The sequence below is a fragment of the Ruditapes philippinarum genome, unplaced genomic scaffold (genome assembly GCF_026571515.1).
Source record: "Ruditapes philippinarum isolate M1 unplaced genomic scaffold, ASM2657151v2 ctg1331_1_1_1_1, whole genome shotgun sequence".
Taxonomy (NCBI): domain Eukaryota; kingdom Metazoa; phylum Mollusca; class Bivalvia; order Venerida; family Veneridae; genus Ruditapes; species Ruditapes philippinarum.
The window spans coordinates 93,708-112,743 of NW_026866104.1; the positions used below are offsets into that span (position 1 = coordinate 93,708).

General features: G+C 34.5%; 1 protein-coding gene across 2 annotated transcripts in view; it reads left to right on the forward strand.

The window, feature by feature from the left end:
* Positions 1–18,380, forward strand: part of LOC132731331 (basic immunoglobulin-like variable motif-containing protein) — a 32,852-nt gene extending 14,472 nt beyond the window's left edge. For both annotated transcript variants that reach the window (XM_060717496.1, XM_060717497.1), the window contains exons 5-9: positions 5,120–5,347; positions 8,053–8,130; positions 8,784–8,880; positions 10,249–10,502; positions 14,541–18,380. In XM_060717496.1, coding sequence (XP_060573479.1) covers positions 5,120–5,347; positions 8,053–8,130; positions 8,784–8,880; positions 10,249–10,502; positions 14,541–14,628 — 745 coding nt within the window. In that variant the 3' untranslated portion in view covers positions 14,629–18,380. The remainder of the gene's footprint in view (positions 1–5,119; positions 5,348–8,052; positions 8,131–8,783; positions 8,881–10,248; positions 10,503–14,540) is intronic.
* The last annotated feature ends 656 nt before the right edge of the window (positions 18,381–19,036 follow it).

Consider the following 19,036-nt stretch of genomic DNA (forward strand, 5'->3'; position numbering starts at 1 on the left):
AGGCCTTGGGTCAAAATCGGCCCGGCCCCGGGGTCATTGATTTTTGCTATATGTACATATAGTAAAAACTTAAAACACCTTGTAAAGACCCAAAAGGTCTAGAGCTTACATATTTTGCATAAGGCATTGTCTGGTAGACCTCTACCCAGATTGTTCAAATTATAGCCCTGGGGTGAAAATCGGCCCCGCCCCAGGGGTCATTGGTTTTCCTTATATGTATATAGTAAAAGCTTGGGTCAAAATTATGCCTTGCCCAGGGAGACAGTGACCTACTTTCTTGTCCTTTGATGTACAGCAATGAAATTTTGACCATGTGCACAGTTTTAGTTGTAAAATTGAACTTTGATCTAGATTTTGATGATGTGACCTACTTTCTTGTCCTTTGATGCACAGCTATGAAATTTGAACCATGCGGTGGCATAGCATTTTCTCAAATGCAATCTTGTTTCATATAGCCTTCCATATTACACAATAGGAAATTTATGTATAATGGGGCAGGGTACCGCCAGGAAAGCTATATTCGTATTTTTATGCTGTACAATTCAGGTAGTAACAAAGGCCATAGAAATTACAGCTATTTGTCAGCAGCACTAATGTAATGACATTTTATACTGTGAAGGGAGAAATAATGATTCTCCTGGTTTTTATTTTTAGCTCACCTGTCACAAAGTGACAGGGTGAGCTTTTGTGATCGCTTTTCGTCCGGCGTCCGTCTGGCGTCCGTCCATAAACTTTTGCTTCAAACGACATCTCCTCATAAACCACTAAGCCAATTTCATCCAAACTTCACAGGAATGTTCCTTTGGTTGTCACCTTTAAAAATTGTTGAAAGAATTTTATTTCATGCAGAACTCTGGTTGCCATGGCAACCGAAAGAAAAAACTTTTAATATCTTCTTTTAAAAAACCCAAAGTGCTAGAGCTTAGATATTTGGCATGAAACATTTTCTAGTAAGTGTCTACCAAGTTTGTTCAAATAAAAGCCCTAGGGTCAAAATTGGCCCAGCCCCAGGGGGTCATTGACTTTCCCTTTATACATACATGCCATAATTTTTGGACAGCTTTCCGGGACACTTTTCATCGCGGCAATAATGGATGTGTAGGCAGTTGTGGAAAAGTGGGGGGGGGGTGTCAATCGTATAACGTTATTAAATTAGGACGACTTTCTCCTGAATTTTAATGATAAACAGTTAACTTACTAGTTTTATAAGTTGTCTTTTAGGTCGACATATTTATCATTTTAAAAGTATTTCTTTATTTAATTTATTATTCCCTAAAAGCAAGTAAGTTGTAAGTTATAAACCCGGTGAATTGGCGCGGCCATGTTGTTCACCCGTTATATCTTAAAGTCATGATAATTACTACATGTCACGTAATGCAATTCTTCCAGTCATAAAAACAAACACAGCAAGGTGATTTATTTGACACCTTTAATTTTTTTATTTGATAGATATATTTACATTGTTTGTAATAATTAGACTTTCGGCAATTTAGCGATTGATCTAAAAATTAATGATTATCGGGGATTAACGATAATTGTTAAGGGCCGTAAACAATTAATTAACCCGACCATTAAACGCTGCCGAATTCAACAGAGAATGTTAATTGCCGATGCATGAAGAATCTATTGCCGAGGGGAATCGACAGTCGATAATTGGGGGGCTGTATATTGTAAACTTGTAAGTGTCAACGTTCCTGTGTATTATGTGTACCAAGTCAGATTATGTTTTACGATCTAGAGGTGAAATGTGCGAGATTTGATTTAAGAAAATTTATGAAAATTTTGCAAATTATCATGATTTTTTTTCCGGGATCAAATCGATGCCCGGGACATCTCCGGGACAGACATCCGATTTCCGGGACAATCCCGGGCATCCGGGACGTTATGGCATGTATGCCTTTATACATATAGTAAAAACTTAAAAATTCTTCTTTTAAAGAACCCATAGAGCTAGAGCTAAGATATTTAGCATGAAACATCATCTAGTAAGTGTCTACAAAGTTTGTTCAATTAAAAGCCTTGGGGTCAAAATTGGCCCCACCTCAGGGGGTCATTGATTTTCCCTATATGCATATACATGTAGTAAAAACTTAAAAAAATCTTCTTTTAAAGAACCCATAGAGCTAGAGCTAAGATATCTAACATGAAACATCTTCTAATAAGTGTCTACCAAGTTTGTTCAAATAAAACCTTGGGTCAAAAATTAGCCCCGCCCCAGGGGGTCATTGATTTTCCCTATATGCATACAGTAAAAACTTAAAAAATCTTCTTTTAAAGAACCCAAAGAGCAAGAGCTAAGATATTTAGCATGAAACATGTTCTAATAGGTGTCTACAAAGTTTGTTCAAATAAAAGCCCTTGGGTCAAAATTGGCTCCGCCCCAAGGGGGGGGGTCATTGATTTTCCCTATATGCATATAGTAAAAACTTAAAAGAATCTTCTTTTAAAGAACCTGTAGAGCTAGAGCTAAGATATCTAACATGAAACATCTTCTAATAAGTGTCTACCAAGTTTGTTCAAATAAAACCTTGGTCAAAATTAGCCCCGCCCCAGGGGGTCATTGATTTTCCCAATATGCATATTGTAAAAACTTAAAAAATCTTCTTTTAAAGAACCCAAAGAGCAAGAGCTAAGATATTTAGCATGAAACATGTTCTAATGGGTGTCTAAAAAGTTTGTTCAAATAAAAGCCCTTGGGTCAAAATTGGCCCCGCCCCAAGGGGTCATTGATTTTCCCTATATGCATATAGTAAAAACTTAAAAAATCTTCTTTTAAAGAACCAGAGAGCTAGAGCTAAGATATTTAGCATTAAACATGTGCTAATGGGTGTCTACAAAGTTTGTTCAAGTAAAAGCCCTGGGTTCAAAATTGGCCCGGCCTCAGGGGGTCATTGATTTTCCTTATATGTGTATAGCAAAAACTTAAAAAATCTTCTTTGAAAAATCCAAATAGCTACAGTTTAGATATTAAGCATGAAACATCTTCTAGTGAGTGTCTACAAAGTTTGTTCAAATAAAAGCCCTGGGGTCAAAATTGGCCCCACCCTGGGTGTCTTTGATTTTCCTTATATGTGTATGGCAAAAACTTAAAAATCTTCTTTGAAAAAACCCAAATAGCTAGAGTTAAGATATTAAGCATGAAACATCTTCTAGTAAATGTCTACAAAGTTTGTTTAAATAACAGCCCTGGGGCTAAAACTGGCCCTGCCCCAGAGGTGTCATTGTTTTTAACTATATGTGTATAGTAAAAACTTAAAAAATCTTCTTTTAAAAATCCCAATGAGCTAGAGGTTAGATTGCAGGAAACATCTTTTTGTGGGTGTCTACCAAGTTTGTTCAAATAAAAGCCCTTGGGAGGTCATTGTTTTTCTTTATATGTGTGTAGTAAAAACTTAACATCATGAAACATCTTCTAATGAGTGTCTTCCAAGTTTGTTCAAATAAAAGCCCTGGGGAATAAAAGCCCTGGGGTTTAAACTAGCCCCGCTCCGGGGGCCTAAATACAGGTGAGCGACCTCAGGGCCCTCTTGTTTTACTATATTCATTTTCTTTATGATTCAGCAAATGCAAAAAAATTTATATTCCTATTTGTGGAGCAAATCAAAAGTAGATGTAGTAATTGTTTACATCTGACTACAATAAAGTAAGAAAGTTTACTGTTTTGTACTTTATTTTTTAAGTTCTAAACTTGATTAATTTTGCAGTATAAATGTTGTAATGAAAATTAATGTAAAGAGTCAAGTACAAGAAAAATATATATATGTTAAGAAATTTTATGGTTTCATTTTAAACATTCCCTCAGTATAATCTTCGACATATACATCAATTAAGCTACGAGACACACAGTCTCTCATAAACACATTTATAACAAAAGAATGCTGGTGTAATAATAATTTCTATCGTATAAACACCTAAAGCAATAATATTAAAACAGTCGCATTTGTACAATTATCGTTTATTCCACATAACACAGTTTACTAATTATTTCTTTTCAATAAGTCCAGCTAAAGCAAATAACTTCTTGATGCTATTGGTTTGTTTTGACAGTTTGTGTAACACTACTAACAATCTATGTGCGTAACGTTCTTTTATTACAGAAAGGCGTTCATTAAAAAATGACTACATGTAGATACATTATGTGTAATTTGCAATTTTTTGTTATTCAGAACATGATAATTCAGTATCAAGTTTTTCAGACAAGCATATGGATGATTTACTTTGAGTTATATTTGCGTTTTTTAAGAAATGCAAAAAATTCACGAACCTGTGAATACTTAGTTCCTTGTGGTGAAAATGCGAATTAAAAAACCAGCATATTTATTAAGCTCTATACAGTAATATGAATAAAATTAATTAGAGCAATAGAATCAGAGAAATAAAACTCTTACTGATTACAAAAGTACTTTTACGAGTTCAAATGTAAAAAAAAATGAAAACAAAATTTGTTTCCTCTTAAATTAGCATGATTAGATGTGGGCATAATGTTCAATGCACGTTAAGGTCAGAATATGACCAGAGCAAAATATCGGCTGTCATGTGTCTAGTTTATATGCTGTCAGCCTGCGGCTTTCACTCCATTGATGCCCCTCATACATTACCAGTACTGGGATGAGGGGACACTATCCTCCAAAGGTCAGACAGATGTATTTTTGTTTAATCATGACATTTATTACTACATCATCTTCTCTCTAGGTGGTAAATGTTTAATTGGCACATTAACAGTATTTATCACATACCTGCGCCACTTTTGCTCCTCCATAAATTATGGCATTGCACGGCTATGCATAATATTTTGACATGATGTCATTTGCATTATACAAACATCGCGTTAAGACGCCCTAAATGTTTAGCGTTATACAGTAGGCGCTTCAATGAAAAATGGTTCTTTTTCACTTCAAACGGTCTTTAGTTCTGGTATGTGATAAATAGATTATTAAATTTATGTAAGTTCATTACTGAGTTTATTGAACTTGTTGAATAAAATAATATTATGCGAGCTTCAGTTTAGCATAATATAATTTTATTCAACTCTAAGTTCGTTAAATTCAATATTAAGCTTACACTCATTCAATATCCTCTATTTTCTAAAAGTGATGATTGTCTACTCCATATATTTCAGATGGTTCAGAATTCTTAATGACCACTTTAAAGTGAGGGGCCGCTGTTACTATGTGTACAAGCCACATGGGAAGAACAAAACTGTCGGGGTGACGGCAGAGGACGCCCTGGCAACCGTCAAGAAAGGTCTGAATGATCCAAACATGACCTACATATATCACTGCCAAAATCATTATTTCTGTCCTATAGGATTTGAAGATGTCCCACAATCCCCTACTCAAGCTTACAGGTAAGTTGATAGGTACCATGTAAATGTTCACTCATTACCTCAGTTTGTTTCTTCTTTAAATACCGTAAAAGATTTGTTTTCAAATCTCAAATTTTATGTTTTTAGTTCCTTCAAAATCTTCCGATCTGCATTTTCTGATTTACCTTATTCAGCTTGCATTTGAAAAAAAACCCGATGGTATTATAAAGGATTTCAGAAATAAATTGATTTACATATATCATTGTTATTTTACAATATGGCTAAATTTTAGTGATACCTTAGACAAAATATTTTACTGATTTAATACTAACATAGGATCATTTGTTGAAAACTATCAATTTTTTTCACACACTCTTTCATTCTTTTCAAGCAGGTTTTCATACAAATTTAAGCACCTTTTAAGAGGGTAACCAAATAAAAGGACTTTAAAGGACAGTTTTAAGCCTTTTGAAAGAAAGGCACTAAATCTTAAGAAAGGGACTCATATTAAAGCACTTTTTAAAAAAGGGACTCAAATTGAAGCACTTATTAAGAAAGGGACTCAAATTGAAGCACTTATTAAGAAAGGGACTCAAATTGAAGCACTTTTTAAAAAAGGGACTCAAATTGAAGCACTTATTAAGACTGTACGTAGCCTGGGATATGTTAAAAATCTGCCTCAAACAAATGAAGCTTTAATTTATATTAATCCTGATTTGGTAAAGCCTCGTATTGCTGTAATTGTGGTAAAGAAATCAATGACATATTTCTTTTGTAACATCTGTTACATTTCTAGAAATCCAGGCATCTCAGACTGTATTGTCTACAGTGTTTGTCAATAACATGTTTTGCATGAGTTAAAATGCAATGGAAGTTTCATTCTTTGATTTTTTTGTTCAAGTGAGTAATGAGGTATGTCGGCGGCGCGGGCGGGCGGGCGTTAACAATTTCTTCTGTGCGCAACTCCTCCTACATTTCTCAACGGATTTTGACCAAACTTTCACAGAAGCTTTGTCATCAAGTGCCCTGGCGCATATCGTCGGGGTTTTGCCATTGGATAATATTTGACCTAATTATGGCCCTTTGTTGTTTTTTCTTATTTAGAATATATAGTGAACAATTTCTTCTGTGCGCAACTCCTCCATCATTTCTCAACGGATTTTGACCAAACTTTCACAGAAGCTTTGTCATCAAATGCCCTGGCACATATTTTGGGGTTTTGCGATTGGATAATATTTGACCTAATTATGGCCCTTTGTTGTTTTTTCTTATATAGAATATATAGTGAACAATTTCTTCTGTGCGCAACTCCTATATTTTTCTACGGATTTTGACCAAACATTTACAGAAGCTTTGTCATCAAGTGCCCTGGCAACATATTGTACGTGTTTTGCCATTGGATAATATTTGACCTAATTATGGCCCTTTGTTTTTTTCCTTATATAGAATATATAGTGAACAATTTCTTCTGTGCGCAACTCCTCCTACATTCCTCAACGGATTTTGACCAAACTTTTACAGAAGCTTTGTCATCAAGTGCCATGGCACTTATTGTCCGGGTTTTGCCATTGGATAATATTTGACCTAATTATGGCCCTTTTGTTTTTTTCCTTATATAGAATATATACTGAACAAATTCTTCTGTGCGCAACTCCTCCTACATTTCTCTACGGATTTTGACCAAACTTTCACAGAAGCTTTTTTATCAAGTGCCCTGGCACATATTGTTGGGGTTTTGTGATTGGATAATATTTGATGTAATTATGGCCCTTTGTTTTTTTCCTTATACAGAATATATAGTGAACAAATTCTTCTGTGCTGAACTTGTCCTACATTTCTCAACAGATTTTGTTCAAACTTTCACAGAAGCTTTGTTATCAAGTGCCCTGGCACATATTGTCAGGGTTTTGTGATTGGATAATATTTGACCTAATTATGCCCCTTTGTTTTTTTTCCTTATACAGAATTATCAATATATAGTGAACAAATTCTTCTGTGCTGAACTAGTCCTACATTTCTCAACAGATTTTGTTCAAACTTTCACAGAAGCTTTGTCATCATGTGCCCTGGCGCATATTCTTGAGGTTTTGTGATTGGATAATTTTTGACCTAATTATGGCCCTTTGTTTTTTTTCCTTATACAGAATACATTTTTTCCTTATACAGAATATACAGTGAACACTTCTTCTGTGGCAATTCCTCCTACATTATTCATGTTTTACATTGCACATAGTTACATTGTTTATTGCTTGCATTTGTATTACAAATACAACATATTTATCTACAATGGAGATAATTGAAAACCTGGTTTCGTGGCATTGCCATGTTTCTTGTTAACTGTTTATAACCGGAATTTAGTACATAGCGATAAAGGATTATAAGGTGATTGTAAATAATCAAATGCTCAAGATTTTAAAAAATAATGTTCTGGAATTTACATTATCTTTAGGACAAGTAAAAATATGTTTCAAATAAAATGGACAGGTGTGTCAAAATCAGATTTTGCCATATTTGCATGATTGGGTGCCCAACCATGCATTATTTCAGGCATGAACAGGCATTTGAGTAGAACCACTGACTTCCTATAAGCTAGCTTATCAACTGGATGAATCCATAGTCCCTGGCAGGATTTGAACCAGCACATTGAAGTGGTTTGAAGACAGTGACCTAAACAGTCGACCACAGATGCCCCACTGAATACTATAAAATATTTATATTAACAAAATGAAATGTTTATCTTGTTTCAGTGGGCCTGAGGATAATGCGGATACTTGGATACTAATTGGTGACCCTAGTCGTAAACATCCTAGTGTACATTGTAAACGGTAAGCTTTTATAATGAGTTTTTTGTGTGGTTTTAGCTCTTCACCAACAGATCAGGCAAAAAAAGATTAAGTATCCTTGGCTACCAGTATAGTCTCAGCCTGAGGCCAGTTTATCTATCCATTCTGTCTTACCAGTCTTAAATATTGTTCTTTAAGTTTTGTTTTTTCTATTTTTGTATAGAAATCCCTATAGAAATTGGAATGGACTATTCCAAAGTCTAAATATGGCAAATCCATACCAGAAGGTCAGAAGTTTTAATGGCTTAAAGCTGATGAAGTTTTAGGCGGCAATTCTGCTTTTTTTTTTTGCCTGCTTGATTTATCTAAAGTAATATTAATAGGGAGTTGATGGCTTTAAACACAATGGAGCAGAGCTTATCATTTGAACGCAAAAGTTTGGTTAATGTTCAAGATTATATAAGTTTACGCTGCATTACACATATAGGAAGACGTGAGAGACACTTTCCTTGTTTATTATTCCTCACAAACAGACTCAAATCAAAACTGTACTAATTCATGTGTTTTATTTTCATTGATCTAAAGGTATATTCAAGTACATGTATAGGAATAGGAATTTCAGAAAAAAAGGTGATTTGAAAAAAAATAAATTCAAATACATGTATGTAAAACTAGGATGCCTTTTGTTTTTCTAGATGGGAAGATATTGTTACAGACTTAAACTGCCAAAGTCCAGAATATTTAGACGTCCGTAGGCTTGATAAAGGCGTGCAAAAGAGAAATACTAAAAAGGTAAAAAGAGTATCAAAAGTTGATAACTTGTATTAAAACACTTGCCCCATTGTTTCTTGAATTTTTTAAATAGACAAAAAAGTAAAAATTAAATTAGTGAACAGAATTTTCTTAAACATTGCATGATTAAATAGACGCAATTATTTTGTGAACTTAGGAAATTCTTAGGAAATTCTTGGTTAAAACATCAATAAAACCAGTGGAAGTACTCTTTTAAACTTGAAACCTGCCTTTATTCACTTGAAACATAATAAATTGCCTTCATGATCATTATCAGTGGTCAAACGACATGCCCCTCACCTCTGTGGGTTTGAATCCCAACAGGGACTTTGGATTTTTTCATATGTGATGAAGCTAGCCAGCTAGCTTACGGAACGTCAATGGTTCTACCTGGTTCTACTTCTTCCACCAGTAAAGCTGGAACGTTGTCATATGACTTATATTGTGTCTGTGCCATGTTAAACCCAATCAAACACTAAAGGAGGTCACTTTCAATGGCTTATAACACTAGATTTTGACTGATTTGTGGCAACTTGTGGATTTAGAACATTTCTGGATGAAGTTTTGGGTGCAGCATCAATCTTTAAAACTATTAATGCTGTTAACATGAAACAAGTTCATATCTTCAGGATTATGATAATTGAAGGTCATTTTTCTGTCTCTTATGGTGGCTTTTGACTGACCTTAATAATAGCCATTTGTGAGCTTACAAACTAGTATTGTAATTATGTAATGAATTTTGAATGAGATCTTCCTCTTAGTTATTCCTACATGTTATTTTCAATACTGAGAAAAGTCATGTACACTATCCTACTGACAGCTCTTGTTTTACAACAAACTTTCTTTGACCATATAACTGTATGTTTATCCTAGGACAAACTTAATTTAAATGCAAAATTGTAATATTATTATCTTTATTATAAAACATAAGTTGTAAAGTTTATAATTATAGTGATTTTCCAGTTTTATGGTTGGAGAGAGACTACACATGATTGTTTGTTTGTTTGATTGATTGGGTTTTACGTCACACAGACACAGTATAGGTCATTTGGCGACATTCTAGCTTTACTAGTGGTGGAAGACCCACAGCAGTTAGGGGGAATTCACACGTCTTCCTTCATTAGACGAGTTCGGAGTTGAATCACAGACTTTCCATTCTAGCTAAATGGATATCTGAATTAAATCCCGACTTTATAGAAATAAGAATATCCTTTTCTGGCATCTTCTCCAGAGCGGTGATGAGCAGGTTTTTCAGAATCAATAACCTTAACTATTTGATAGTTTAAGAAGCATAATTATTATGTAATTCAGATAATATTCAATGAATAAAGATTCATATAAAATTTATTTATTTTATATTGATGTTAGACAGGAGGAAATTTACACTGTATCATGGCTTATCAGAGAAGTCCTTTCATGAGTCAACGGAGAACTAATATTCCAGTGTTGTCCAACAGAACGCTGAGTCCTGCAGGGAGGTGCGGGCATGAATCACGCAGCCACAGTCCAGGAAGGATCCACAATCATGTCAGGGTAGATAGAACCGTAAGTCCGGTGAGGAAGACACCGACAAGTCCGGTTGAGGAGAGAGATAATCATAGGCATCCCGAGATTGAGGCCAGGTATATACATTATACTAATTATTATGATAGTGGCACCATGGCCGTGCGGTTAATGCATCAGATTAGTGATCTAATGATCGCTAGCCGCATGGGTTCAAACCCTGTCAGGGGGCTAGTTGTTGTTTCCTTGAGCAAGAAACTTTACACTCATTGCTCAGTACTGGTTGGTTGCAGGAAGGGATTTGAAAGTGTGTCTATAAGCTTATAGCTTCCTACACAGTCAAACTAAAAATAAATTCTGTATAAACCAAATTATTATGGTATGGGCCTAGGAACTTCAAACTTGGTATGAAGATTGGTCACAACCAAATTATTTTTGGGGTCATTAGGTCAATAGTCAAAATTACAATGACCTGGCTTCATGACTAATTGGCTGATGGGTGTGGGCGTACATGTTTTACAAACAAGTCTATTTTGATTTTTTTTAATGAAATAGGATTTACCAATTTTAAGTAGAGGTACTTGACCATTTTTATGCTCCCTGAAGGGTGAGCATATAGTCCCCACTTTGTCCATCTATCTGTCCACTAATGGGACAGTAATAATGTGGCTAGAGGGATAATAGGTAACTGTTCTTTCTCTTTGATGTCATTCTTTCTGTTATGCTTTTCTGTGGCTAAAAAAAAATAATAGAGAGATCATTAGAGTAGCCACAGAACATTCCTCCGTCTGTCCGCTATTCTTGTCCAGGACAAAACTTTGAAACAAGAGGTATCAACATATATGAAACTTTGTAGGTAGATAGATCTTTTTGAGTAGATGTGCAGTACACAAGAACAATAACTCTGCCTTACCTAATTTTGGTATTATTGCCCTTTGTTTATTTTTACATTTTGAACTTTGTTCGGGTTTTAACTCTTAAACTATAAGAGATATCAACATGAAACTTTGTAGGTTGATAGATCTCGTTGTTTAGAAGTGCAGTGCTAAAGAACCATAACTCTGTCTTGCCTAATTTTGGAGTTATTGCCCATTGTGCATTTGTACTCTTTGATCTTTGTCTGGGACATTATGCTTTAATATGTTACACTAAAACGAGCATAAATCATTTACATTCTTTAATAACACACCTTTGAAATAATAAACAACACAACACAGAGTTTAAAGAGGCTAGAGGGAGTATTTGTAAGCCGTCTCCACTAACCGTTTATTTTCCCAACCAACAGAGACAAAATTCTTTTGTTAAGACAAACGTCCAAAAATGCTTCCATATGACTTATAGTAATAAATTTTCTAAGTAAATTCATCTGTGAAAATATGCCAAATACTTCGTGTAAAAGTAAAGAAATATAAACTTTCCAAAATAACTGAATAAGAGAGTTTTGTAAAAACAGAAGTTTTTGAAAATATACGAAAAGTCTGGTTGCTTCGAGCAGGATACCCAACCCTACTCCAACAATGGGAGGGGGTAGTATTGTTGAAGGATGAATCCAGGCTCAAGACCAGTGGCTCCTTCGCGAACCTACCTAACATAAAACCCAAATTTAGCGGTCTATAATTTTATGTCATAATGGAAACAAATTTTGAAAATTATAAATTAGGCAAAGACACAGATAATTTCTCCCTGAAATGAACTCATTTCATGTACATAATTATATGCAAACAGAATAATAATTCACGGTGAATCAAAACGGAATTAAATGAATATGCCTCATTGATTATGAAAGTCCATGGATATTATTTATTTTGCGTATAAAGACACATGTTTACTTAACTCTGAGCTGTACATAATCCTGAAAAAGAAAACAATTGTAAGAAACATTTACAAAACTTTCTGTCTAAAACTAACTACATGTATAAGTAATATCAAGTTGAAACTTTGTAGGTAGATAGATCTCATTAAATAAAAGTGCAGTGCAAAAGAGCCATAACTCTGCATTGCCGAATTTTGGAGTTACCGTATTAAAGTGCTATTTTCTGCGGGAACTTTATTTCTGCTATTTCTGCGGTTCATATCGACACCGCAGATTTAAAAACCGCAGAAAATTAAGCTCTGTATGTATATGTCGGAATATGTCAACTACCGGTATTGTATAATTACATTACCATGTACCGTTATCAGCTTTTGTAGATGGGAATTTTTCTTATGTATCTGTCGTGAATAAAATATTAGAAAAAAATGTTACTTTGCTTGTTCTCTTTGCTTAAATAAGTATTATGTTTGTATGATTTTCGCTCACTCTTAGCTTGATTTTTTGTTGTTGTAAAATCGGACTATTTTAGTTTGACGGGTGCAATAAACATACCCTTTTGTATTTCTACTATATCTTGTGTCCATGTTCGATTTTGCCACTGTTTATTATTCACACTTCATATTTATACACACACAGTATTAAAATTGTTATCATTGCACGTTTATTAAAATGTATATACCAATACATGATAATTACGACGAAACACATAATCAGTCGTCTGCATGTTAACTGGAAGTTATGTTATATCAACAAATCTTGAACTGTTTGTGTATGTTAATTATCTTAATTAAAACGCAGAATTAAAAAGCATCAAATATGATAAACAAGATCAACAAAGAAAGGCGGCGTTCAATGAACACAACCCCCATATGACCCAGCAACAAGAACCAGTGGCAAGGAGCCCAGGTGGACCCCAAACAAAAAATCAAGGCGAGAATGATGACACCGCAGAAATAAGATACGCAGAAATTTAAAACCCTTTATTTTAACAAAAATCGCAGAATATTAAGCCCGCAGAAATAAGTACTTATACGGTATTGCCCTTTGGTATTTTTTTTCACTTTGAACTTTGTCCGAGACATAGCTCTGAAACCATAAGAGGTTTGTAGGTAGATTGATCTGATTGATTGATTAAATTTTCTTTAGACCGGGCGGTCAAGGATAACCTACGAAAGTGCAAGCACTTATTTCCAGTAGGGTCCTTACCTCAGCAGACACTAGAGACAGCTATGAGATACAAGGAAATCCGGGAACCAGTCCCTAGCTCTTATTGAATAGATTCCTTGGTTCTTTTACATGCCCAGTGTATAGCACTGATACATGCGAGGATTACCTGGGTTTCGTACCAGTAAACCTCTAGTTAGGTTGGAAACACTGGAAGTGTTTCTGAAAAATCCCAAGGGTGTTACCCAGGATCAAACCCGGAACCTCAGGAGTGACAGTCAGTGGTCTAACCAACTGAGCTATCGCGCCACCTGCATTAAATAGAAGTGCAGCGTAAAAGAACCTTTACTCTGCCTTGCTTAATTTTGGAGTTATTGCCCTTTGTTCATTTTTACACTTTGAACTTTGTCAGGGACATAACTTAAAGAGGTATACTTTTCTGTGTCCAAATCCTACTCGGGGAGCATCACCCGGTTCAACCAGTTCTTGTCTATGTTGACCTATTTAACTCTTGACTTTTCTGAATTTAAGGGGATAGTTCAAGACTTATATAAATTGCATGTTTTTGGAAAATATGTGTGAAAGGTTTCCTTTTCTTAAGTGTTCTGACATTTCAAATTTTCATATCCTTGACCTATCACATCTCATACGCTTTGCACCAGTTGACTTTTGATGATTTGCTAAAGAAAATTTGATGTCGTCCACTGTTGTTTAGCAAGACAATATGAGCCGCGCCATGACGAAACCAACATAGTGCGTTTGAGATCAGCATGGATCCAGACCAGCCTGCTCATCTGCGCAGTCTGATCAGGATCCATGCTGTTCGCTATCAGTTTCTCTACTTATTAAAGGGTTTGTAAGCGAACAGCATGAATCCTGATCAGACTGACCTTGGTTTGTGCTTGTTGCATAGTTATATATTTAGTTGCTGGCAGCAAGTTAAAAGTATTTAAACATATTTATTTAAGCTCGATAGCAAAACAAGTATTTGCTACTTATTTTAATCTTTTTTTAGTCTGGTTCCTGGAATCAACAAGTATTGGTGTCATATGAAGAAACAAGAAAGAAAGAGTAGGGCTCAAATCCATAATCTTACATGTAGGTTGGAAGGCAGACACCTTAAAACCACAAGGTCACCCCTCCCTGTAAACAAGTTAAAAGTATTCATTGAATATTTCAGGTATGAACTTTTTGCACCTGAAGATGATGACGAGGAAGGAATGTGTGATGACAGTACAACTAGTTCTGAAGTCAGTGCTCTTCTGTAAGCTAGGAACCAGCTGTTATAACTGGGTCAGTTTACGAATACAAAACTGGAACCAGCCCTTTAGGATTTCAGATGAGATTGTAAAGGAAAACAAATTTTGCCATGTGTTGGCTTTACAATACATTCCACCATTTATTGACATTGTATGTGATTTTATTACTGGTGATTGGTCAAGCTTATGTACAAAAGCTGTGCTGTACATAATATGAGGCTTGTTGAAAGCTTAGAACATGTAAAAAATGGATGTGTTCACTTCAGGTTTTAATGTCTTTGGTTAAAGTATCAGCAAAATATTAGGGAAAAAATATGATGGTTTTTGTATTAAAAGTTTTTAAGATTTAGTAGAGAAAATTGTAATATTGCCTAGAAATTGTACATATTGTGAAAAGGAAGGTGTAGTGATTGTACAAAGAAACATCATTTTACATTTGTACAATGCTATACCGGTAGTTGTACAAGTTTGGAAATGTACAATTTTTAGGTTAAAGTGTATATATAAAATGCACTATATATAAAATAGACATATTTGATATACATTTATACAGACTGCCATACCTATTCAAGTGACTTCATTTTACAGACTGGAATATTCTAATTGTACTAGAGGAACCTGCTACAATATTGAATTGAACTGCGTCACGACAAAACCAACGTAATGCGTTTGCGACCAGCATGGATCCAGACCAGCCTGCACATCCGCGCAGTCTGATCAGGATCCATGCTGTTCGCTATCAGTTTCTCTACTTGTTATAGGGTTTGTAAGCGAACAGCATGGATCCTGATCAGACTGCGCGGATGCGCAGGCTGGTTTGGATCCATGCTGGTTGCAAACGCACTATGTTGGTTTTGTCATGACGCGGCTCAATTAATTTTTTTAGCCTCTTAAACCCTTAACCTGCTGGAACTGAAAATGATAGACTATTGCCACCAGTATAGAGCCAGGCCAGCCTGTTTATCGTTGCAAACTGACTATACTGTTAGTAACTAAATTTTTATATTTTAATATTGAAATCCCATAAACTTTGATGGTGGGGGTTGTTGGTAGTTAACCTTCTGTATCATGGCAGTAAGCTACATTGAATTTATCAGAGCACAGTTTTGCCCTGGCAATTCGTTCCTGGGCAGGCTGTCAAGCAGTTTACCAGTACTAGTTTCACTGTAACCTTCACTTTTGCAAGGAACTGATAACTTTTGTACCTGCCAGAGTAGAGGTACAGTGCAAATGACTGAAGAAAAGATTTCATAATCAATCACAACAAAATTGATCTGCACCATATGGGAATTGAACTTGGTTTGCCCAACTGACAGTCAAACGCTGTACCTATTGAACTAACTCGACAGTATCCATAAATTTTCAATGGAATAATAAAAATTAAAAGTTTGATAAATTCATTAGATTGACAGCAGCTTAAGGGTTAAGATGTATGAAATTAGGTGTAATTTTTTCTTATTTTGTTTAATTGATTCATTAAGTAAATTTGCCTACATCAGGCTTCTTATGTTTGAAAAATAATAAACATTTTGTAAGGTAATTTTCATTAAATATTACATTGAGTGTAGTTTAATTTATAATAAACTGAAAAATAAAAACAACAAAAAAAACAAAACTATAAAAATCGCACAAACTGTCCAGTCTTATTGTTTTCATATTCTTATTGTGGTATTTGCAGGGTTTTATCGCAGTGGCTAACAATGTTTAGACTTTAGAATATCATATATAAATAAATCTTATATTCTTCCTCAATTTTCATAATTTGACCCGTCATGAGTAAACACTTTAATAGAGCTTAGTAACTACTCCTGCTTTGTATATTTTTTTCCCATCATGATCCACTATTTCCTTTTAAAAATTGTAACAAAACATTATTTCAAAAGTACCGTTAAGAAAGCTCATATGAATTTTTCGAATAATTTCGCCCCTTCATCAAAAGAAGGACGTAAATTGGAGTCACTTGATAAAACTACAAACATCTAATACATGTAATAAGTTCTTGAAAATCAATTTAAATATATTGCATATCTTTAGAGGTAGTGACTGAATTGATTACAAAATGTGAGGGGTTGGTAAACAATGACCTACAAAAGTTGCAACTGTTTTCTCCAAAACCTGTGATGCATGTGTATCAATTACACACCCCTCTAAAATGGGCTTTGTCTGCTTTGAGTAACAGAATTAATAAGAGAAGTTTTGATTTTCAAATGAAATACAAATTTGATGGTTTACCATTAATTAGATCTATTTTATAGTTGATGATTTTCGTCATATTTAGTCAATAGACTTAATCCAGGATTTAGGATATTTTGGGTTCTCCCACTTAAAGGGACTCCACTGAGGTTTTTTGACATGATTGGACTGAAAATATTTTTTTCCAGATAAATGTACCATTTGATGTTGGTTTAGACCACAAATCATTGTGCAAAATTTCAGATCATTCGCGCACTTCGTTTTTCAAGAATAATTATTCAAATTGTAAAAAATGACCCAAAATGAAAAGCGTTTAAACGCTTTTCACTCAAATTGGGCTAAGGAAAGCCAAAAAATACAATTTTCTATTTATTTCAAAGTATATTTCTTAACTATCTTTGCATATATTTCTGTTTAAAGTGTCCCAGCTCAATTATGTAAGAAATTCAAATGTTATGTTTTTAGGCTTTTAAACCTCAGTAGAGTCCCTTTAATCCGGGGTTACAAAGAAACTTTCACAGTTGTAACTTTGAAAATAAGCCCAACAAGTTGATTTAACTATTGTGAACTGTTTTGCACAGTGAAATTGTAAAGGTAAAAACTTGTACACAGGGATAAGTAGGGAAAACCCACATTTTCTGAATTTCAGGTAACAAGTATTGCAGCTTTTAAAACCTGAAAGTAGAACATCATGCGCACAAAGTCCTAGGCCACCATTTCTTTTTTTGGTTGGGTTTATGTCGCACAAACACAAGCTTTATTGGTGGAAGACGAGCACTTCCTGAACCTAAATAACGCTGGAAAGTTGCCATATAACCTTCATAGTGTAAATGTGCGACAAAAGAAAAGAGAAAAAACAAGTGATGAATCACTTCCTGAAGCCTAGGAGAGTTGTTAACTTCATTAGCATTTCAAAGAAAATCATGTATCTACCTTTCACAAGGAATGTCATTATTTTGAAAAGGTGTTAATAATTACATTGTAAGAACATAACATATATTTGTCAAAGATAAGCTTATGGAAGATTTTGTATTATTGTTTTTTATGGTGGTTTTATGTAGGTAACAACATGTACAAATAGTCTTGAAATTGATTGTTTTTTGTTAATACACTTTGATATTTTAAGTTGTTATTTCTGTTGTGGTTTCATTAAATATTTTAGATTCCTGTCTGTCTCATTAGCATATCTTAAATATTGTTTTTAGTTCTTCATGATTGTTTAATGTTCACTTTCCTAATTGTGTATTATTTTCCGTCAACAAAATAATGTTACATATGATTAGTAAATTATTCAGTGTCGTTGAGCAATGAAATTTTATTATATGAGCCATGTCATGACAAAAGCGAACAGCATGGATCCTGATCAGACTGCGCGGATGCGCAGGCTGGTCTGGATCCATGCTGGTCACAAACCCACTATGTTGGTTTTGTCATGACGTGGCTCATATCATTTATATACTTAATAATTTTTCTGTGTATGAATAATTATGTAAATGGAGAAGGTATATTTATATTTTATAATATCTGTATAATTATATAAATTTCTATGCAATAAATAATAACAGTTATTAGATTGTTAATTTCTTTTTCATAACAAGAGCTGTGGGGACTACATCATACTTGAATATCCTCGGTACTTGATAGTAAAACAAGAGCCTGAATAATGTAGAATTTTTGAAGTTCAAAATCTGTCAAAATCTCTGTTATAATTATAAGCTTTGGACAGTGACATCATATTACGCTCTGTAATAAGTGTGTGAAGTTACAACCCGTTCCCTTCAGTAGTTGAGGAGATACCAACTTGCACACAAAAACTAAAGTTAAGTGTGATGCTGACGCATGGGAAAGAATAAAAGCTCTCCCTATTCTTGAATAGTCGAGCTTAAAAAGAGAAAAGGTGGAACATATCGGTTTGGCTTACTAAATTGTAGCCTTAACATTTAACCTGCTGGATCAGAAAGTGAATATCCTTTACCAGTGTGTGCTTTTTTTTGAGGCCCCTCTGCTTTAATAATAACACAAAGTATAGGTCTTTGCTGTGTTGAATAGGTGAGTTTGTTGCTTCAAAATGATTCTCTCATGGTATGCCTGGAACAAAAATAGAGTATGAAAAAATTACAAAGGGCGTTAGTTCATACAAGCAGCTTTTTTGTTTGATCGTGTAGGAAGCTATAAGCTAAGTATAGACAAACTTTCAAATCTTTTCTTGAAAACAACCAGTACT